The sequence below is a fragment of the Ruditapes philippinarum genome, unplaced genomic scaffold (genome assembly GCF_026571515.1).
Source record: "Ruditapes philippinarum isolate M1 unplaced genomic scaffold, ASM2657151v2 ctg818_1_1_1_1, whole genome shotgun sequence".
Classification (NCBI taxonomy): domain Eukaryota; kingdom Metazoa; phylum Mollusca; class Bivalvia; order Venerida; family Veneridae; genus Ruditapes; species Ruditapes philippinarum.
The window spans coordinates 118,530-142,540 of NW_026855621.1; the positions used below are offsets into that span (position 1 = coordinate 118,530).

General features: G+C 33.0%; 1 protein-coding gene across 2 annotated transcripts; it reads right to left on the minus strand.

Moving 5' to 3' along the window:
* Window positions 1-543: 543 nt before the first annotated feature.
* On the minus strand, window positions 544-24,011 carry LOC132743920 (nuclear cap-binding protein subunit 3-like). Of its 2 annotated transcripts, none has more exons than XM_060732515.1 (13): window positions 23,694-24,011; window positions 17,992-18,054; window positions 17,476-17,567; window positions 14,653-14,813; window positions 13,714-13,863; window positions 12,424-12,587; window positions 11,280-11,463; window positions 10,409-10,480; window positions 9,581-9,608; window positions 8,927-9,017; window positions 7,597-7,723; window positions 6,607-6,811; window positions 544-4,933 (listed from the first exon to the last, which is right to left on the minus strand). In XM_060732515.1, exons 1-13 carry the CDS (start codon window positions 23,970-23,972, stop codon window positions 3,679-3,681), a joined length of 2,871 nt encoding a protein of 956 aa, XP_060588498.1. In that variant the 5' UTR covers window positions 23,973-24,011; the 3' UTR covers window positions 544-3,678. The 2 variants fall into 2 exon arrangements, with proteins under 2 accessions (XP_060588498.1, XP_060588497.1); XM_060732514.1 differs by having other exon boundaries at window positions 6,607-6,814; window positions 23,694-24,008.

A 24,011-nucleotide genomic window follows, 5' to 3' on the forward strand; every position in this document is an offset into this window, starting at 1 on the left:
TATTACTTTAAGTAAAGACTTCATACTCTCTGATTAATTATCAAATGAAAAAATCCTGTATTGGCTTTGCATTCTAAAAGTTTTAAAAACTTGAACTGTTGAATTTGTGTAAGAAATGTGTCCAGTTTTGAATTTGAAAAAGTCCATTTTCAGTTTAAAGTGGTTTAATATCAAAATACAAGATCAGAGCCGCCCCCAAACAGTACAGAGCTTGGTGGCTAATATTTCCCAGTTACACCAGGAAAACAATTAATAAACCCTGCTATTAATGAATACCATACAAATATTCATTCAAACAGTAAATTTACCATAATATATGGTTCATTTGAAATAATATTACCAAACTATTAAAACAAAATGATGCAGGTTTATATTGACAAAAAACAGACATTCAATCTTTACTGCTGAACTTGTAAATCTGACCAAAATCATTATTCATTTCTAGGGAAAATTTTAATATGAGCATTTATCATTTCTTGGAAACTTTTAATGAGATTTTATCATTTCTTGGAAAATTTTAATATGAGCATTTATCATTTCTTGGAAAGATTTTAATGAGTACTGACAGGATTGCAAACGGTGCAGGCCATGCTCAGATGGACGGCACAAACGTGCCAACTTATCTGGATCTGGTTTGGTCACAATGGTAGAATCAGTTGCTGCCAGCAGGTTAGGGGTCAAGGCTTACTTCTTGTGAGATATCATGTGTAATTTACTTTGAAACTGTGTCAATAACATGGACTGTAGGCAATACATGTAATATCTCTACATTAATTTTGATATGAAGAATAACTACATCATATGTAGAAATATTCAGCGTTCACAAGGCATATCAAGTGGTTTTAAAGTGGATTGGTCTAAAATATGCATATTTTTCATAAGTATTTCAAATACATCTTTAGTACTGATAAAAACAATAAAAATATAAAATTTGAATGTTCTTATGAAATATTTCTGCAAAACAAAATGTTGATAAAAGAAGAAAGTATGTATATAATGAATAATAATGTTTTGTTGTAAAACTTTTTATTATCAACACCTGCTATATGTTTATATATGATGTATAAGATCATATATCTAACACTTGCCAAGAATAACCATATATTATCATTCTGTGGTTTGTTGTCATGTATGAACTACATACTATCAATATAATTATTCATGGTATTACAGATCTTCTATTATAGACCAATTCACTTTAAACCACAAAAGAAACAAGAGGGCCATGATGGCCCTGAAGTCGCTCACCTGTATATAGGCCCCCGGAGCGGGGCCAGTTTAAACCCCCAGGGCTTTTATTTGAAGAAACTTGGTAGAAACCCACTAGAAGATGTTTCATGCTAAACATCTAAGGTCTAGCTCGTCAAGTTTTTGGTTTACACATATAGTTAAAAACAATGACACACCTGGGGCAGGGGCAGTTTTGACCCAAGGGCTTTTATTTAATTATTTATTTAATCTTTGCAGACACTTACTAGAAAATGTTTCATGCTTAATATCTAAACTCTAGCTATTCGGGTTTTATCAAAGAAGATTTTTAAGTTTTTGCTATACACATATAAGGAAAATCAATGTCCCCTGGGGCGGGGTCAATTTTGACCCCAGGGCTTTTATTTGAACAAACTTGGTAGACACCCATTAGAAGATGTTTCATGCTAAATATCATAGCTCTAGCTCTTTGGGTTCTTTAAAAGAAATTTTTTTAAGTTTTACTATATGCATATAGGGAAAATCAATGACCCCCTGGGGCGGGGCCAATTTCGACCCCAGGGCTTTTATTTGAACAAACGACGGACGAAAAGCGATCACAAAAGCTCACCCTGTCACTTTGTGACAGGTGAGCTAAAAATGTATAATAAATATTTTTATAGTCCAGACTAGATTTCAGACCTTATTATCTAAATATGTATCATAAAAGACAAAAAAATTGAGTCCTAAAATACATGCAACTAAAAAGAAAAATTGTATGTCTACATGAGATCTTAATGTTAAACAATTTATTTATGGCTTTATTATATTTATATGGGCATGCAAACATTGCATATATTTTTCTTGACAGTTTGCTGCAACTCGTTCTATAAGTCAAATGATTTACAACAGAATCTCGTCAAGCCTTTAATTGATGTTCTGTGAAACATCAACTACAAAGTACAACAAACTGTTTTCGTGAAATGTATATGTCCTGCTTAACAACTTAATACAATTGATATCAAAATAATAAAACTAAGCATTCAGCAGTGTATATAGCCTGGTCAGACAGAAAGCTGGCATTGCTTCTCTGTTGTGATCCCTGTTATACTTCAAAACCTAAATATTTTGAGTCATTTAGGTCAACAACAAAATGGTCCCAAATATAAATTATTCAGGAAAAAAAAAGATAACATTTTATTAATTTCACTTTAAAAAAAACCCCTAAAACACAAAAGTTACAAATTATAACAATATAAAATTTCCTATTTCATAAATATTTTTTTTATATGGTAAATAATGCATCATTTTAATGTTCTATTTAAAAAAAAACAATATTTGTAAGAAATACAAATTTTCACCACCTTTTACGCTTCCAGAACACATTTAAGAATATATAAACATTGAATAGAAACAGAATTGCAAAGTAACCAGGAGCTGTCACACTCACAGAGTGCATGACTACTTCAAGTGCTTGTTTAGCAAAAGCTATGCATATTTTTTATAAAACCCTCACCCTGTTAAATATCTTAATTGGACTCGTCCATCTTTCAATTTAGACTGTAACACAGATGGAACAAAGGTGAACTTGGTCTGCACTAGTTACATAGGTAGATTCCACCTGTAGACTAAGGGTTAGTTCAATGAGATGAGAAATTCTATCATATCCATGTAGGAGTTACACTAGGTCCTTGTCACTGGCTAACACTTATAACACTGGAGTCATGTAAAGGTATCTAGTATTTCAATATCAAAGTGGTTATAGAGAGATAAAGTTACACAGAAAACCTTTTTAATATTAAAAATCACAGTTTACTAGTTTTTATAAAATCAAATTGGGTTCTGCTTTCTACAGGAATCTCATACTTGCTCATTTGTAAAATGGTCTTGCTGAAATAAGAACTGCAAGTATTATTTTAGCAATGGTCAATTTAAGAGATTCAATATTCATAAAATGAAACTGGGGAGTTACAAATATTATGCCTGGGAAGACTTATTACAAGCGCAGACTTACTTGCCTTTATAGTGGTAATGCCGGCAAGTTATTAAAGTTGCTAGTTTTAACTGATTTAAGCTACAGTACCTTTAATGGAAACAAAATCAGATTCCTGTTTGTCAAAGAGAACCGCCTCAAAACAGTGTTTCAGAAATTGGCACACAAATGACTCTAGATTAATTCTACTGACAAAACAAATCAAAATACAATTAGAAAATAGTTCAATGCAAGAAAACTTCGAAAATTTGAAGAAGTCACCAAAGAAATTAGCATCTATTTACTGAATACTGTTTTCTTTGTTCAATAATGTCCTTTACTATACTAAAATATATTTTGTCAACATTTGATGACTATTTGTATAACTGTTCTATATTTAGTGGTGTCCAACCTTTTTATTGTTTCTAAAAACACATGTGCTAAAAATATCCATAACCAGTATGTGATCAAAAGCATGAAAATCAAAATCCATTCAATATTTAATACCATCAAATACATTAATCATCTTGAGGTCTTAATGGCCTCCTAGATTTTCTCCGAGGACTGTTAGATTTATTGTGAGATAGATGTTGTTTGCGAGATGATGAAAATTTGTCTTGTTGTTTTGCTGGACGATCTATAATCCTCTGTGTTTTCTTATTTCTAATGGCCGACCTCTCTGAGGCATCACTGTCACTATCGTCACTATCACTACTACTGCTGCTAGAGTCCGATGATGACGATGAGGAGCTCGAATCACTACTTGAGCTAGAGTTGTCCGAGCTTGAATCCGAGCTTGATGAGGAACTACTAGAGCTCGAGCTTGCTTCAACTGTCATTTTTATCCTTGATGGTGGTATCTGTTCATTGTCCGAGTCATCTTCCGTGTCCGTTGGCGATCTCGATTTTCTTCCTAGACGTGAGCGAGCATCTCTTCCTGAACGTTTTCGGTCATTTATACGTCTGTGAACGGGAGATCTGGATCGTATATTTGACCTTGCCTGACGTCTATTAATAGGTGACCTTGAACGAGATCTGTTAAACCTCCTAATAGGGGAACGTCTAAGAGGAGACCTATTTCTTATTGGTGACCTATACCTATTATTATTTCGCCTCCACATAGGAGACCTAGTTCTTGACCTACGTCTAACTGGACGTCTATTTCTATTCATAGGAGAACGTGATCTGTTTAATTTTGATCTGAACTGGTCATGTGACCTTGACCGTCTAACTCTAGATATTCTAGTATCACTATATCTCACTGGACTTATATCATCTGCCCTTTTACTAAGTCTTGATCTCACATTATTTGAAGACCGCTGCGCAATCCTCACATCAAGATCTTCCTGAGCCTTTTGACTCAACCTTGACCGAACATCTTTGGGTTTTTCTTGTTCATCCATTTTTGATTTAGTTCCTAGTGGAGAAGTGACTCTTTTCTTTCTCTTAACTTCCTGCTCAGGTTCTGGTTCTGGTGTCAATTCCTTCACATCTTCACTCTCTGACAACACTTCGTTCTCTATAGTCATATGCATTGGTGTGATTATTTTGAAATTCATTCCTTCGTCCAGATTTTTCTCAAACTCTGGTGAAAGTGACCTTGACCTTGAATGTTTCCAGGATATTGGTGATCTCTGCTGTCTGTTCATTTTCTTCTCCTGTAAAGCTGCCCTTAGATCAACACCTGTAATTAGCTGTCTGGCATCCTGCACTCTCTTCACCTTCTTTTTGGCATCAGCCACAATTGTCAAAGCCCCAACCATTTTTCTTTGTCTGAAACAAATAAAGTAAATAAAGTCGACATCACATTTTATTTAGTTTATACAAATTTATTTTAGTTTGATTGTGTTTGAAGCTATAAGCTTATTGAAACACTCTCAAATACGTTCCTGGAACCAACAAGTACTAAGCAATGAATGTAAAGTTTCTTACTCAAGGCAACAACGGCTTGTCCCTGACAGGATTTGACCCCAAGCGGTCAGCAATCCTTAGATTACAAGTCCCACATGTTAACCACTTGGCTACGCCGCCACTTCATTTTATTTAAATTGATAAAAAAAATTTAAAAATCTATACAGAATGACAAGAACAAGTAGAAAATTGATCACTACAATTTCGGCATCTAAATTTCTTTAGGATCATTTTACTTTATTTATTTATTTACTTTCATTATTATTTTATAAAAATCTTTTTCACAAGACTAAAGGTCAACAAATACTAGCTGTTCCATGACCCCTTACCAAGTTTGAGTTTAAACATCATTTATTTCAGCCAGTCTGACAAGAAAACCTGTAATTTATTTTGAACCATTCACTGCTTCCTTGAACTAAACCAGTGATCTTGTGATTATATTATATAAAGCTATACATCTGCTGCTCATTGGTTTTTTGTTTTGTTTTTTTTTATAAATAATACTTCCAAAATACTACATAAGTATATTTCTTAAAGAACAAATGGCAAATGCACAAAATTATTGCTTAATGGTTAAAGCTTACTTAAATAGCTGCATAATATTTTGTTCCAGAACATTTTATTTGGTTTACATACAATAATTATGTGTGTTTTCTAACAGAGTCATCCTAAGTAACAACTCTAGAATCGACCATAAAATCATGGAAACGATATAATTTTACTGTTATAAATTTAAAATATTTCATTAAATTTGATGAAAAATATATAAAATACTTAACATTCAGTCATAAAACTGTTTCAAATAATTAAATGTGAGAATTTCGCAATTACTTTTTGTAAACTAGGTAATTCAGGGCTGCGTTTCATTGAAAGTCCAAAATGTGTATCCATAGTCCAAGGACTTATGAATAACTTTAACACTAACTTAAGACTGTTTCAATAAATACTTTTAGATTTAGCAAATACTTGGAATTTTGTTAATTTGTCCCCCTGTAGAAAAGTTAAAACATGAAATGGCACATGCTTTAACCCACAATATTTTTATGCTTATCTACATGACTGTTAAGAAATTGAACAAGTATTAACCAAGGAGTCATGAGTTAGGATATTTTCTTTGAAACACTAAACTGTCTCAGTTTTGGTCTTAACAATGATTTTAGTCTTAGGGCCTTGTATGAAACACAACCAAGGAACCAGTGTACAGTATTAAATAACTACCCAATGATATATTGTATCCCCATTAACCTAGAAAAGTGACAGTCTGTACCCTGTCATATGTGACGATTTTCTGAAGAATCCTTGGAAAGTCACATATGATAGTCTCCACTGTAGTGTACTTAACCTTATCTTTGTCTCCACTAAATTCTGTATTCAAGTTATTTAGTAAAGAATGCAAGTAAATGGTAATATTCTGTCCGAACAATCACTGTTCCACTTCAAAAGAAAAGAATAGATGCATGATTGAAAAACTATCAAGCTGAAATATTGTTGAACGCAATAAAGGCATATAAAAGTATTCAAGAACAGATCAGTACCTGTGAACTTTTTGTTTTTCCTCCAGTTCATCAGCATACATTCTCATAACTGGTTTTTTCTCCTTGGCCCCAAGTAGTCTCTCCAATTCTTCTTCATCGACGTCACTATCTGTACCTCTAACATCATCCCTGTCATTACTCATGACTCTCTCTATAACAGGGAAATCATTCTCCTCCTCTGATCTGTTCATTTCTTCTTCCTCATCTTCTATAGTAACAATAGATGATAATATCATATATATATTTGTATATAATTATTTATATGTTTTCAAATCACATTTGAGTATGTTTGTTTGGTAGAGTGGATGGTTGGGAGAGGTTGATACATCTCCCGAAACAGTCTTTCAAAAATTACACTTTGAGTTCATTTTACAGTGAGAATAATGACCAATTTTAGAGTGCTGCTACATTGAAATGTTAAGAAGTAAACATCCCCTAACAAGTTACATTACACTGAAGCCAAACTGTCCATTCCTATACCTATCCTCATTTTTCATACTGCTAAGCAAGGATGCAACCAGTCTCATTTTAATCAACATCTTTTATATGACACTATTAATCAGATTGCCGAGTATTTAGATGTTCTTTTCTTTTGTATCACTGGAAATATTAAAACACTTTCCCTGTGGTCAAAATATGAAGCCCAAGAAAAATGTAACCAATGTACAAGCATCTGAAAATAACATTTCTATCATTATCCCTTTCCCTGTCGTCACAATAAGTAAACCCAAAGAAAAATGAAACCAATGCTCTATTTCTATTCCCTACAGACAGTGCGGTAATTGGAGTGCAAGTTACCAATACCTGCACTCCAGTTAATACACTGTGCATGTGTGGGTATACAATTTAACTCTGACACATTTTAATAGGAAGGTCTCCAAACCATAATTCAATATTAAGTGAACTTCTCAATGTCTGTATATCAATATCCAACCATCTACTGAAATAATCTCATAATTTTGCAAACAGTATTTTATCAGTAAAACTTACCTGACTCGACTTTATCTAACAATTTCTTTGAATTTTTGCCAAGTTTCTGTGAGGTAGAATATATATCGATCTCTTCAACTTCTACTGGCGTGACTGTATCACTGAACAAATCATCTTCATAGGACACCTGTAAAATATAAGTTCATTAAAGGCACATTAAGCCTAAAAATGTTTTTTTTATTTCATAATAGATTTTTGTGTCTCTTGCTACAGTTTACTAATTGACCACACTGCCCAGTCACCTTTTGCTTCGTTTGTGTTTTGGCAATTAGTAAAGTTAAAGTGATTTAAAATTTTTAAAAGTGAAAATATGATTTTGTTTACATTTTGCTACATTTCTGACAAAGTAATTCACATTCAGCTCTATTTTTCAGGTGATAAGGCTTAAGCATTTCACATGTTCTTAATCAATATTACAATATTATAAAACACATAATTTCCTTTTCCTACAAAATGAAAAATTCATTTATTTCTGATTATAACTTTTTTTTCTTTTGTTTACCTTGATACAAATTGTCATTTTTAATCACATATCACCTCTATAGCTTTAAATTTTTCAAAAAGCTTAAACATTATATTCTGTGCATAATTTCCAGCACTTATATCTGCTTTTTAATCAGCTGCCTTATTAGATATCAGTTGTAATCATGAGTGGGCCAGTAATAATTTCATGCAAGGAGGCTAACCTTCAAGCTGATCATTCTACTCAGAAAATAATGCACAAAGATGAAATTTACAGTGACATAAACTGAATTAAAGACAAACAAAATATTGTATATATGTAGGAACAAGCAATTTGAAAATCAGCTGACGAAAGCTGCATACATCAAAGAACTCAAATAACCAAACAATGATTATAGGTTGATTCTTTGTTATGTTTGTTTTGTTAAATTTTCAGTCACATTAAGCCTGTAAAGGTCATATGGAGACTTTCTAGCTTTACTGGCGGAAGATGACCTCAGGTGCCCCTCTTGTACACCATTTCAGCACAACCCTGCACCAGAGTAGAACCACAGGCATCCTGTAAGCTATGTATAGCTTCCGTACATGAAAGGATCCAAGGTTTCTGAGAGGATTCTAACCCACAGAAGTAAGGGGTAAGGGATTTGAAGTTGGCAACAAAAACTACCTTTACCAGTTGATTCATCAATCGCTCAAGTACAGAAAATGAACAGAAATTCTTTTAACAGGTGACCAATAAAAGTAATTGCAAACATACCAGGTAGCATCTACATATCAACAAGTTCATGAAAATAAATATTCAATATTGTTAAGAAGCAACTCTTCTCTGCAAACTATCATACAATACATGTACGTGATTTAACATTACCTGGTTTCTATCTGAAACAACTATCCCACTGTCTGGTACACCAAATGAATCAAAATCATCATTACCTCGTCTACCACGTAACTTCTGTTTCCTGTAAATTATGATAACCTCAATATCATTATCACACTTTTGACCATGAAATTTAAACATTCCAAATAATTTTTTTGTGCTAAGGATATGTCCTAAAGTAAATACTCCATTCTCAATCTTCAGGAGGTCAAACTGCATACTCCAAAATGAGCAGTAAACGGTATTCTTGCAAGATTAGCCATGTGTCTACCACCTTTAAAGCCAATAACCCAGCTTTAGCAACTGTCCAGTTTAACTGGAGGAGAAAAAACACTAACACCATTTACTGCATTATTTTAGGTACTAGCAGGCACCTGTAGTAGAACCATCACTCTCTTGTCTGCTAGCTGAGAACTTTTTTCACTGTTATCCTATCAAATGTGGTACATGAATTGTTAGAAATCAGTGACTTCTATCCTTTATTGAAACAGCTGTCAAATATGCTCAAATTTTCATTCCTTAAAAAACAATTTCTAAAATTCTAATAGAAACAAAAATATGCAGGACAAACAGAATTACTTATTCAATTTAATGTTTCATTGAAAACATGTTTTATTTCCTAATGTGAAATTTTTGCATGCTTACATTGATCTGCTCAGAAGTCCAACTCTTCCTGAAAAATGAAGGAAAAAAGAAATATTCATTTGTTTTGAAATATATCAATTAAAATAAGTTTTAAAGAATATAAAAGAATGTAAAATATGAAGGATCATCAGAAAAAGGACCTTTTTCTAGATCATTTAAATGATCCATCAATGTCAAAGAGACAAACCATTTAGATAGATGACCATTAAAATATGCTATATTATACTCAAGTTGGTAATAATACATACAATGGCTCCTAGTCATTTATAGATTATTCTATTTATCAGTTTTGGAGATCATATTAAGAATAAGATTTTAATATTCTTTATATACACAAACCTGAATTGAGCCGTGTCACGACAAAACCAACATAATGGGTTTGCGACCAGCATGGATCCAGACCAGCCTGCGCATCCACGCAGTCTGGTCTGGATCCATGCTGGTCGCAAACGCACTATGTTGGTTTTGTCATAACGTGGCTCAATTTATTCCATACAAGGATGCTACAAATGTTATCAGCTGTTTTATAAAATAAAATATACAGCAATCACCATGGCATAACTAAACCTCCAATTGAGCGAACAAATATTTTACTTCTTGTTTATCTTTGCTTAACAATATATAAGGTATTTATGGAATAAGTCTGTGGGCCAAAAAATTAGAAAACAATAACAAAATTTGACAATAGAGGCCTTAAATCTGTAAAAATTTGTAATAATATTGTTAACACAGTTCTGCTTAACATAGCATCATTATTTACAGCATTTGATACAGAGTCATTAGAAATAGATTTTTCTCAAACGGGAACAAAATAAATTCACAACAAACCTCCATAGTTAGGATTGCCATATTTCTGGTAATATTTGCTTCTTTTTTCAGCACCAGGCAGCTTAATATCAGCTATAAGATATAACAAGTATTTGGTAAAAATGTGAAAACATATCTTCTATCATTACAAAACCTGCTTTAAAACATCATGCCTCCAGATTCATGCTAATTTTCATGATAAAAATTAGGAAAATGTATATAAAAGTTGTATATAAAAGTAAACTATTATGAAGTGAACAAAAAAAGTATTTTACAAATTGCAAATGGCACTTACAATCCACTGTATTAATCACACAGTAGAAATATAGTGATAAATACTGACAAATCAGTCATTTATGGCACATAACATCTAAATTATTACTTGTTTTATTAATCTTTGCTACTTTCTTATAACATTTTCTCAAGTTTGATTTTCTTGAAATAATTTGGCTAATCTGGAGGCATGAAGCTTTAAACTTGTTATTGAGTTGGTCATAAGTAATGACTATCATGATCAATACTTTCTTACTTTGGAGATACCAGCAGAGACTAGGATAAGTTTATACATTCTTTATACCGCTAGAATAATCTGCACATCCTAGCTAAGCAGTCTGTTCTGGTTGTATACACTATACTGTTAATTATAGATTTTATTCTTAAAGTTCTACTGTTACAGCTCATGTGATACACCTATGCAACAGATTGGAACAATTTAAATATCTTTTGTAAAGGGTCATTTCAGAATCATTCCTCTGAAATAAGTCAAAGCCCATCAAGTGCTTTTGGATGTTGTTAAAAGAAATTGAGGACAGACATACTGACATCTCAAACTTTCAACTATGAGCACTCTGTGCTCAAGTGAGCTAAAAACAGGGAAAAATTCAAAACAAACCTTTTGTAGCAAATCTGAGGAACAGATATTTATTTTTGTCTTTGTATGGTTCACCTAGTCTCCATTTTCCTGGTGGCCAAGGTATTTTGTTGAACGCACTTTGGCTGTGAGTGGTAACTTCAGGCTCAGAGTCACTCTCAGTGATCTCCCCTTCTTCAATTCCTTCATCCTCCATTTTTTCTTCCTAAAGACAAAGAAAGGATACTAAGTCACACTTTTTAAATATATTTAATTGATTTACTTTAGATCAAGAAACATTACATGAACATTCATATATTTCTATGTCTTTGAATTATCAAATAAATTCTACGGAGATATTCTCTATTCAAGAAAGTGAGTATAATAGTTATCCCTATTCTTGGAATAATGGAGATCAAAATGGCTGCCTATATAATAATAGTGCCTATATGGTAACTGACATCTTTCTCTCAGGCACCTGTTTAAGTATGTCAAATAAACATAAATAACAAACATGACTGACCTGGAGAGGCTCTGTCTATATCTGTAAAGTCTATATTATATATAAGTACATATTATCATTGCCTCTCTATGTCATGTCACCAACAGTGAACACTTGGGAACCACAATGGAAATAAGGGTTTAATCTTTTTTTGTGTTAACCCTGGTGTTGCTGTGCATGCCAAGGTTATTGTGGTCATGTTTGTGTTATGTTATGTCTCACTGCATGTGTTATATTACCATGTATGTACATTATGCCAAATATCTAACAAGACCTGCATTTTTCCCTATTGAACATAGAAGAATCGAAAGTGTGTGTTATTATGCAACAAAACCACTGCGCAATTTACCTTAATAATCAGGTACAGCAGCATTTATTTGTTGATGTCATGTTAGAATTGAAATAATATATCCAAATTGGTGATTTTATCGCTGGATAACATCACTGTCGTTCGGATGCGCATCATTATATCACTCAGGCTACGCCTATCGTGATATAATTCCTCGCATCAGAACTCCAAACAGTGATGTTATTGAGCAATATATATATATATATATATATATCACAGTTTGGGATATATTATTTCTTAAATAAATCTTATCTTACGACTTGATTAATTACTTTTGTCCCTTATATTTTCATTATCTCAAACACAGATTCATATATATACAGATCAAAACTCACATCATCAGGTTTCTTTTCCTCAGTTTCATTATTAACTGTTTGTTTGTCCTCTGTTAGATCTAGTTCATCATTATCTTCATCCATTTTCTCTTCATTTCTTTCTTCCTCATTTTCTTTCTCCACAGCTCCATTTTGTTCAATACCATCTTCTTCCATTTTAGACTCTACAATTAAATAACATGAAAAGAGCTGTAATAGAAAAATGAAATCAAATATCTGTAAAGACAGAAGAAGCAGTAACAGCCTGCCCAATCCTTCATCAAACAAGACAAGTCATAAAAAGAGGATAAAATAATGAAGGGTAACATTTTATTACATGTTTTGCAGTAGATTACTGAATTATAACGGGTAATTATATTCCGATAATTTCACAGTAATGATTACCAAATATAATTTCACAGTAGCCGAACTATACTTTTTGAGGTATGCTTCTAACAAAAATTATGTATGAAAGATAACCCAAGACCCAAAATCTAAATTTTATGAAGGGTAGAGTTATCATTCTTGTACATTGCACTCCCAAATGAGATTTATCTATGAATGAAGTTTCAAGATCATATCTTATAAATACTTTTGCATTAAGCTCCAGAAAATAATGAGGGGATGATGATTGTATGGATGGACAGAAGAAGGGATGGACTGAGACTTTAATATAATTCCTCATCTAAAACCAAGACTGACATGATATCCTGCATTGATCACTAGGAGAAATTTTTCATTGATTTACACAATGAAGTTTTTCAAATGCTCTTTCTTTTAAAGCACTGATGATCTGTGCATCTAATAGAGAATTTATTTGTACATTCTTGTCCATCCTGAAGTTTTGTAGGGATCCACCCATCGATTTGTGTAAACTTATGAGGACTGTCTAAGCATGCAAAAGACTTTTTTGATAGTGATCTATTCATACAATTATTTAAAGAAGTACTTTGAAATATCTTCTTATTAGTCATAAATGGGGGCCAAATATTTGGCTAAATTTGATTAATGACTACCTTGGGATATTACAAAGTAAGTTTGATGAGGATTCATCCATTCATAAAATGTTTAAAGGATTTTCTATTTTAGCTGTGATGACATTTTTCAATGAGTGAAAGAGTTAAATATCAACATCTTGGAGTAAAAAAATCACACAGTAAATCTGGTCGTAAGTAAACCTAAGCTCACCCTGAATTTTTGGTCCTTACAGACATAACCATCAAAAGTTACTCAGTAAAAGATATTCAGTATGTTTTATTCTAAATATGAGGATTGACTGAGATGATTGTAATAATATAACAATTAAAATACCTGCAGTAGCTTCATTCTTCTCTTTCTTCTTATCTGATTTTTGTTTAGCTGTATTCTTTATACCATATTCTGCCATAACTTGTTCATAGCTGCGACTGAGTTTTAACATTGCACGTGCTGCCGTCATCTTGTCAAGCCAAACTATGTTACCTGAATTCCATAATATTTAATTGGGTGAAAACAATTAAACTTGTTCATTACTTTTATAATCCTGCTTGTTGCAGACTGTCCTATTCTTTTTAAGAACTGAGTGTTACTGATACATTTGATCAACATTTATAGAAAATTCAGTTGGTTATATTGATTCAATTTTTTTTTATAAAATATAAAATTTAAAACCCATTATGACAAATTGTCACATTATTTTTACTTTTAATTGTTTACTGACCATTTCACTTGGACATGGCATAATGTCACTCTAAGTATAATATATATATTATATATCAATATCAATCTTGTTTCAGTCACATAGTATAGTTTGCCAAATAATATGACTCCTATAAGATTTGTGTTTCATTTTAATACATTTTTTCTCCTACAACACTTAATCAACCTGTCGAAATTATACATTCATGCAATTTAGTCCCATTTATAACTAAATTATTACAAATACACCTACACAAACAATAAATGAAGAAACATGGCATATAAGCAGTGTGAAATAGCAAAGATCAGTAATTCGATAAAGTTATAATAAATTAGATGTCAGGACAGATAATTGCTTAGGAATTTTTAATTTGGTTACAATGAGTAGCCTGTATCAGATCACAAAACACTGAAAATTTATGGCAAAATATATTGATAAAAATTTGATTTACCACTTTTAAATAACCAGTACAATGAAATTCTATGAAATGGCAGATTTCTAAGAAAAAAATATCGTGTCGCAGTAACATTTTATTATCAGATGAATTATGCCTTCAGAATATTTAAACTTACAACTTTCATCATCAATCCATTCACAGCTGCCTGCAGCAAACTCCTTGAAATAGTTGAACACATCTTTTGTGTTCATCTCATTCACGCCTCGTAAATGTATGGCATCCAGACGTATACCTCTTTCATCTTTCTGACTTAAATCTTCCGCTTTTAAACCCAGGCTGAAATTTTCAAAAATTAGATTTTACTTATATTCTACTGCAGTTATTTTGTTCACCATCATGACAGCACAAAAATATTTGTCTTATGTTTATATTAATTTTCATGCATTCAAGTACAATTTTCTGTAATTTTAAGTGAGAGGGAAAGAGTTGTGGTTCTTGCATTCAACAAATCATCATGACTTTAAATCATCATGACTTTGTTTTCATTTTTAAAGTCTATGTGTAGATCATATGACCTACATGTACATATCCACCATACTGAAACCATTTACAAAACTTTTTAGGACAGTGTAAGGCTCATCCTTAGAAATCTTGCGGATAATGGCCAACAATGAATACATTGCGATCAGTGATCACAAGAACTAATCTCCAAACACAAAATGCTTAGGGCCATAACAGTAGGGCCATAATTTGGTAAACAAGGGTGCCATAGTCACAAAATACGCCCGTTTACGAAAAAGCTTTAGATGGAGATGGGGGCATTATGGATAAGTGTTATCTAGCAAGCAAGTTTTTATTCTTGGCACTGTGTTGTTAAATGAACCTTAAAACAAATCAATAGGGAAGATATGCACAGAATGTGTGACCTTGACCTTGGTCGCAGGGACCTGAATTTTATGCACGGCACTCAGCCTCACAATGATGAACATTTGTGCCAAATTATATTGAAATCCCTCTATGCATGTAGAAGTTTTGCTCCAGACAAGTGTTTTTCTATGAGCTCTAACTGTGACCTTCACCTTTGACCTAGAGACTTGGTTTATGTGCAGGGCACTACGTCTCATGGTGGTGAACAATTCTATAAAAGTAACATTAAAATTCCTCCATGCATGTAGAAAATATGCTCCGGACAACATCTGGATATCTAATCATCTCCAGTGACCTTGACCTTGCAAATATTAACCTAAATTAAATGTGTAACACCTGTAGTCATGATAGTTACCATTTGTGCTACAATCCATCAATAAATGATGACTAAATGGTCCCTATAACCATCTTCAAATTTTATCTGAACTTTGACCTCTATGTGTAACCTTGACTTTGGTCGCAGGGATCTGAATTTTGCATGCGACACTCAGCCTCACAATGGTGAACATTTGTGCCAAGTTATATTGAAAACCCCCTATGAATGTAGAAGTTTTGCTCCGGACAAGCGTTTTTCAATGAGCTCTAAGTGTGACCTTGACCTTTGACCTGGAGACCTGGATCATGCATGGAGCAATACATATCATGGTGGTGAACATTTCCATAAAGTATTATAAAAATTCTTCCATACATGTAGGAGATATGCTCCAGACAAAATCTGGATATTTCACCATCTTTAGTGACCTTGACCTTGCATATATTGACCTAAAGTACATGTGTCACAGCCGTAGTCATTATAAGGACCATTTGTGTTACAATCCCTCAATAAATGATGATTAAATCGTCCCTATACACATCTTCATATTTTTATCTTTTTTTAAACGGGCGTATAAAAAGTACATGTAATTTAATAACTAAAAAATTCTGATTTAAGATTTTATTCTAGGGAAATACATTTCATTACAATTCTTAATCTTTGAATGAGCTGAACTGATATTTACTTGAAAATTAAAATATAATTAAATTTCTATGAGAAAGTATTTACATTTGATAAGGTAATTACTGTATGATCTTTATGAACAAATACCAAGTCTACAGAACACCATAGTTATCACAGTTAAGAATCTTGACCAATGAATGAAACATGTGTAAATAAATGTTACATTCTTTACAACATACTCAAGTCCAAGAAAGAGGATTATTTCATGCCCTTTGATTAAATTCTATTTTTAGAATTGAAAGTGAAAATAGATCAAGGGGAGTAATTGTGTAAGTCATTTATGAACAAAGTAATAACTTTGTTGTCTCCATTTGATTAAATTCTACTTACAAAATCTGGATATTTCATCATCTTTAGTGACCTTGACCTTGTATATATTGACCTAAATTATATGTATCACAGCCATAGTCTTGATAATGACCATTTGTGTTACAATCCCTCAATTAATGATGACTAAATGGTCCATATACACATCTTCATATTTTTATCTGAACTTTGACCTCTATGTGTGACCTTGACCTTGGCCGCAAGGACCTGAATCTTGCACGCGACACTCCGCCTCACAATGGTGAACATTTGTGCCAAGTAATATTGAAATCCCTCTATACATGTGGAAGTTTTGCTCCGGACAAGCATTTTTCAATGAGCTCTAAGTGTGACCTTGACCTTTGACCTAGAGACCTGGTTCATGTGCGCGACACTGCTTCTCATAGTGGTGAACATTTATATGAAGTTTCATTAAAATCCCTCCATACATGTAGGAGATATGCTCCGGACAAAATTGGACGCCGCCCGCCGCCCGCCGCCCGACCCGCCGCCCGCCCGCCAGGGCGTTCCCATAATACGTCTCGTTTTTCAAACGGGCGTATAAAAATGATTACAAAAGTAATAAACTTTAATAATAGTTACAAGGGAACTTAATGACAATAATTCTGTTAAACTTTTATTGAAACCCCTAGAGAAATGTAGTTGTTGTATAAGAAGAAATTGTTTCTTTGCCCAACTCCTGGCCCTCAAATAAACACCAATGTTATGACATTTTTTGTCAGAAAACAAAGTTTTAAACAGGAATACCTTTCATACAGCTCCTTCAAATTTAAAGCAGGTTCCGGTTTATAATCAATGCCAAATCTTTTTGCTCTCTCCTGCAGTTTTTCTGCTGATATCTTTAAAATGAATAAATACAAATTAATTATATCCGTTATACAGGTGTATATGTTATCTAGAACAATGTTTACAAACCTCTAAGTTATTTTTTTTAAAGGTATCATTAGATATATGACTAATTACTGCATATTATGTGTGTTCATTTTTGTTTTGCTGACCCTAGAGCTTACATTTTGTCATATTCTAAAGGAAAAAAATCTAAATTGAAGAGTAATGCCAAAAGAGGGTTTTATAGTAATATGTTTGAATTGTTCCATTTACAGAAGGTGATTTTTATTAACTGACAAGATGATTTTTTAACTGAGGGAATTTTTTTCCAGAAATAAAGGGAAATATATTCTTTTTGGAAAGGGGAATGGTGCCTTATTTCAGCCTGGAATCGGTCCTAATAAAAACACTAGCCTATTATATAATCTGTTATACCTGCTCTGTAAAATCAATGCCTGTTATGAAGTTTCCTTCTTTATTTTCATATCTTCTTGTTTGCTGGAAAATAAAACGGAGAAATTCAAAGACAATGACAAATTACTAGAAAAAATTTTAAGCCTTTTTTGTCTAATTTTTTTTCAATAGAACTATTCATAGTATGTAAAAAATCTTCAGAGTTTCAGAGTTTTATGCTTATAGGTCTCACTGTTATAAAAAACTGAATGAATGGTATATTTAATATGTTCATTCAAGTTGTATAAGTGGTATTCTACTTCTGTCCATTTTCCACTTGTCGTATCAGATGAGTCGGCCTAATTTCCTTCATGTTCTGCTGCAGATAGTTACTTTCTCAGTTCAAGAGAAATTTTCCATCTCTGGATGTGAAATACCAAAAATTCATTAAAACTTCAGGTTTTTCTAAATGATACTGTAAAATCATTATTATTCGTGGGGCACGAATTTTCGTGGTTTTCGTGGGTAGGTCAATCCACGAATTTAAGATCCCATCGAACTTTTATCCCAACAAATACTTTTTACCCAGTCTTTGTTCTATATATTACAAACATGCGTCGGCTCTTTCCGGTCGATTTTTCGTGAAATGGATGTATATACAGACAGATAATCAGGTTAGTGGCATATTAAATCTGTTTACAATATAATTTATAACATAACTGAGTAAATATGGGAACCCAGGCAGTGCAATAATTAGCGCTAATAAAAATTGTCAGTTTGCTCTTATTTATTAAAAAAAACGTCTTTGATATTAATGTCGTTAGTACACAAAACTATAAAAAAAAAATACGATCGCTAAAACAGATTTATTGTACATTCTTTTGTCGTTTTAAATGATCCAGTTTATATGAATTTTAATCTGTATTTGCGCGAATGCTATTCCGTCAACATCAAAGACGCCACCGACTTTTACGAGATCCACACATACTCGTGTTATTTACCGAGCATGTAAATTTACACAGTCGCTGTGATGTTGCGTGTAGTTACTTTCAAATATGTTAAGACCAATTTAGGGTGTAAGCTTTTAAACTCGCTGGTTAAAACTTGTCAGGTGTCGTATAAATTATGCGATGTTACAGGGGCAGTGTGCCCAATGGAGGTGCATATCATGTCTCATAAATGTTTTAATTGCAGTCAATTATCGGCAGTAACTGTGCTATATAATTTATGCCCAGAGGCAAGGATTAAATTTATTGACAAGCGCTGTGTGACAAGTACAGATACGTACATGTTGTAAGTAAAAATGTTCGGTGATTAAGTTTAAGATTATTTTGCATTAGGTTACTGAATTTTTTTTAACAAGAAAACGAAAATCCACAAATTTAAAAACCCACGAAAATGCCCTTTTTGATAAAACCACGAAATTTCATGCCCACGAATTTAAGTGAATTCACAGTATGAAGTAAAATGCATCTATGTAGTATTCAGGGCTCTCGTTAGCATTTTGAGACTGGGGACAGGGTCCATGCAGGGGGGGGAATTTTGCATGATTTTCAAATATTTTTCATCCAAAGGGGAATTTCCACAGAGGAAGATTAATTCAGCAAAAAGAAAACAGAAAAAAGTGAATGTAAGATTCAGTTAACAAATAAACATCATTAAGCTGCTTTCATGAAATGTTTCTGTTATTTTTTGCGGTACGACGACATGTTGGAATGCTAAAACCCGTTCGGAACGTTTTATTTATATATACATACTAATTTCCGATTGCCGTTCGCGGAATAGTTACTAATTTCCAGTTGCCGTACGCGGAATATGCATTCGCCGATCGGCGTTTTCTATGCCCGTTAAAAATTAATTACAAGGAATTTCAAGGGGGATTTTTTTCGGTTTTAGGGGGAAAAAAACACACTTTTTTGGTGGGGGAATGGGGCCGATATTCGGCCCCAAATTTTACCAAACGAGAGCCCTGGTATTTCTGTTTCCTTTTACTTCGATTTTCATTTTTTATTATCGGTCATTAATTCATTAATAATAAACCATAAATTATCATCTCAAGATTGCAGCGAAAATAAAATTGACTTTTGATAGAACATACCCTTGACTGATGTTTATTGGCAGTTGTTTGCACATTTGTGAGAAATAATGTGCAATCAAAATATTAAACAAATTATACACCTTCAGCAGTACACTAACAATTGACCTTATTCAATCTCAATTCAATTCAATTTCACCCAGTAACACTCACTCATACTTGTCAGTGGTAACTTTAAGTAATAAGCGTTGTGTTATGACGGCTGCTATACTGGAACTGTATATTGATTTGGGACAACTACAATAATGTCAAAGTAGGTCAAATCAATTGACATGATTAGAATTTCAGTCATTTTAAACTGAGAAAATATCAACTTTTCTGATTTATCATCATGTGGGATTTTTTATAACTATGTCTATATATCTATACAACTACATAATTTTTTTTTTGTAAACATTTAAGAAGTCATAAAAAAACAAAATAGTGGATAAATCAGATTTTAATCTCCTCTTATAATGACCCTCATTTCTGGCTAAACATTTAATGAAAAAATTAAAGAATGCCACAAAACAATAATTTTTCTTCAATATTATATGCAAGGCCATTATTTTTGGATAATTCCAAGATTTTTCATCATTATCTGTTAACCAATTACCTCATATAGATGTGTTTTCACCTTCCCACCCTCCTCCCTTTAGACCTAAAATAGTGAAAAAATGCCCTATTTAAGCCCCAAACACTTGTTTTAGTTTGCAGTGATTTTTCTCACTTAATTGGGAAGAGGCCTAAGCCTCTTGATTTTAGGAAAAAATATCGCTAAAACTGCTGATTTGGGAAGTAAAAAAGCTGGTTTAAGTTCAGATTTTTGGGAAAACTGCATGATTTTAAAGAAAATTTCAATTGGGAAGAGGCCTTTTTTCGGAGTCTGTTATATAAGTAGGAAAATCACTGGTTTGAGAAATGTTGTTAAAAAAAGTGATCACTTTTTCGGCGTCACCCCAACAGAAGGTGCCAGAAGGGGAATGTGCCCTCTTATGCCTGTGATTTTGAAGGTGGTAGCCCCTCAACGGCAAAAGTTTTTGACTTGTCAAAGTAAATAAAATATTTGTGTACAAGATAAATCATCGTCTTTGAATGCCTCAACAAGAAACTGCCGCTGCATATTGTGATGCATGGATTTTTTTTCAATATTAGCTCATATTCCCAATGGAAAATAGTATCCTACTGTGACCCAAATTTGGCGTTCTCCTAAATTCGGCGATGTTTTGTTTTTCGTCATTTACTCATGACTTTAGAGATGAAGGTAAATCATGTTTATGTTCCACTGTCTATTTTTACAACTCAAGTGATTTTCTGCGCTAAAGATTGAGATACGGCAAAGGGGTACGGCTCATTGAATGTTCACAAAATATGTATTTGATGGTAGAAAACATTTATCCTAAGTCAGAAATGAATTCTAAGTCCATTCCCATTACACTATATACTAATATATAGACAAGGGTAACAACTCCCATAAGAAGGTGTCTATGCCCAAGCAGGGTTTTTGCCTCGCAGTTTTTTACACGATACAGCATAAATAAAAAGGAATTATGCAATTTGTAGTCGAATGATTTATCTATCGAACCAATGTAAAACTTTTCTTATATCTCTTATACTTGACGACTACTGGCCGTCAAAGTAACAAAAAACTGTTCATTTTCGCGAGGTCGACATCGATCGTGGCTACGCAGGAAACAAAAAGTTACACGACTGTTGCAATCGTTGGAGATAATATCACAAGCATTTATCATGCTGGGCAATTAAAAATACATAAAAGTAATCAAAATATACCAATAACCTATAATGACAATGTGATATAAACTCACCTGCGGCTTCAAAATATTTCCCCGTTGAAAATTCTATAAAACACTGCCATCTTGACGAATGTAAACAACCGTCATCTGATTGGTCGATTTATTTCCGGAAAATATACCCGTAAATTTCCGAAAAAACCCGACCAATCAGATGACGGTTGTTTACATTCGTCAAGATGGCGGTGTTATATAGAAATTTCAACGGGGAAATATTTTAAGCCGCAGGTGAGTTTATATCACATTGTCATAATAGGTTATTGGTATATTTTGATTACTTTTATGTATTTTTAATTGCCCAGCATGATAAATGCTTGTGATATTATCTCCAACGATTGCAACAGTCGTGTAACTTTTTGTTTCCTGCGTAGCCACGATCGATGTCGACCTCGCGAAAATGAACAGTTTTTTGTTACTTTGACGGCCAGTAGTCGTCAAGTATAAGAGATATAAGAAAAGTTTTACATTGGTTCGATAGATAAATCATTCGACTACAAATTGCATAATTCCTTTTTATTTATGCTGTATCGTGTAAAAAACTGCGAGGCAAAAACCCTGCTTGGGCATAGACACCTTCTTATGGGAGTTGTTACCCTTGTCTATATATTAGTATATAGTGTAATGGGAATGGACTTAGAATTCATTTCTGACTTAGGATAAATGTTTTCTACCATCAAATACATATTTTGTGAACATTCAATGAGCCGTACCCCTTTGAGATACGGCTGGTAAACATTAAAAATTGTATGTGACATGGAGAAAATTGTGTGTTTTACCTGATGCAATTTCAAATTTATCTATACTTTCCTCTTTTTGATTGATATAGTTGCTTAAAATAATTAGACAGTCGCCGTCTGTTACCTTATTATTTTTACTGCCGATCTAGGTCAACATACTACGTCACAATCCCGCCAAAATTAAAAATTTACTGCGACCAATCAGAATCGCCAAATTTACGTGACGTTTTCAGATCGTAGTAAGATTTTACATCAGCCATATTTGTTTATATTTGGCAACCGCTGAATGATTACAATGTTAGAAATCAACTTTAAGTAACTTTAAAATAGTTGCAGTAAAATTATATCAAGAATAATTATAGATTACTGTAGTTAATTGAAAATGCCATTGACATTTGTTCTTATATCGCCCAATTTAGGTTACACCGGGATACCTCATTTTTACCAGTTAAGCTGATAATTTCATGTTCTGACAAGTGAAAGTCGTCTACTGAAACAGTAAAGACGTCATATTCTCGATAATTCTGCTGAAAAAAATCTAATGAAGCCAAAAAGGGCCATCAATTTACATACCACAGTATCAAAGTGCTCTCCGTTTTAAGCTCCCGTTCAAAACATGGCTGACTGATCATAGATGTTTCTAATTTAAATCATTGAGTTATTCTATGAATGACATGTGTATTTTGAAGTCAAGATGTGACAGTTAAACACAATTTATTAAAATAGTAGATACAAGATCTTTTTATTTGTATATTTTGCTGAAAATAATAAGAACAATGGTACCAAAGCGGACCATGCTAAATTTATTTTCCCAATTCACAGGAAAAAATTTCCAATTGAAAGTTACAAAATGAAAATATTGAATAAAAATTCTAAAATCTAGACACATCGGCAGTACTTAACTGCTTAAAATCAGTCAAAACTTATTCTCTTGAAACCATCTGTCTACGGTCAGACACACAAAGCCATATGTTTAGATGTTTCTTTGTGCATAAATAAAATCTGGGCCTGGGGTTAAAAATTCTTGGGGTCAAAATCTCCCATTCAGCTTCACATTCACAAGTATGCAAGTTTAAATGTGTTGTAGATAAGTATTCTATCTAATAATAATTTAGAAATTACCCTGTTGGACGTATTTTCCAATGGTTTTGAGTCCAACTTGTTCAAATAAACATTGAACTGAACGTCATCGTCATCGTCAAGAACACGTTCTGAACCGGGCGAGCCTGAAACTACAAGTTCGTCGTGTACAGGATTTGCTATTCGTGTATCTTCTTCTCCCTCTTCAATACTAATCTGGGGCTCCTCTGTCAACGACAAACGATCGTCATCTGATTCAGATTCATCATTATCAATGCAAATTTTTAGATTTGGAAGTTTCGTTTTCTCACTGGACGCCATCTTGTGAAGATAAACGGATAAACTGCCCAAATTGATATC

Coding starts and splice junctions, on each gene's coding strand:
- LOC132743920 (XM_060732514.1), bottom strand. CDS start 23,972: ATGGCGTCCAGTGAGAAAACGAAACTTCCAAATCTAAAAATTTGCATT. Junction 7,724..8,926: donor TTGTTTCAGATAGAAACCAG/GTAATGTTAAAT, acceptor TATATTTTACAG/GTGTCCTATGAAGATGATTT. Junction 4,934..6,606: donor GAAAAACAAAAAGTTCACAG/GTACTGATCTGT, acceptor TATTTGTTTCAG/ACAAAGAAAAATGGTTGGGG.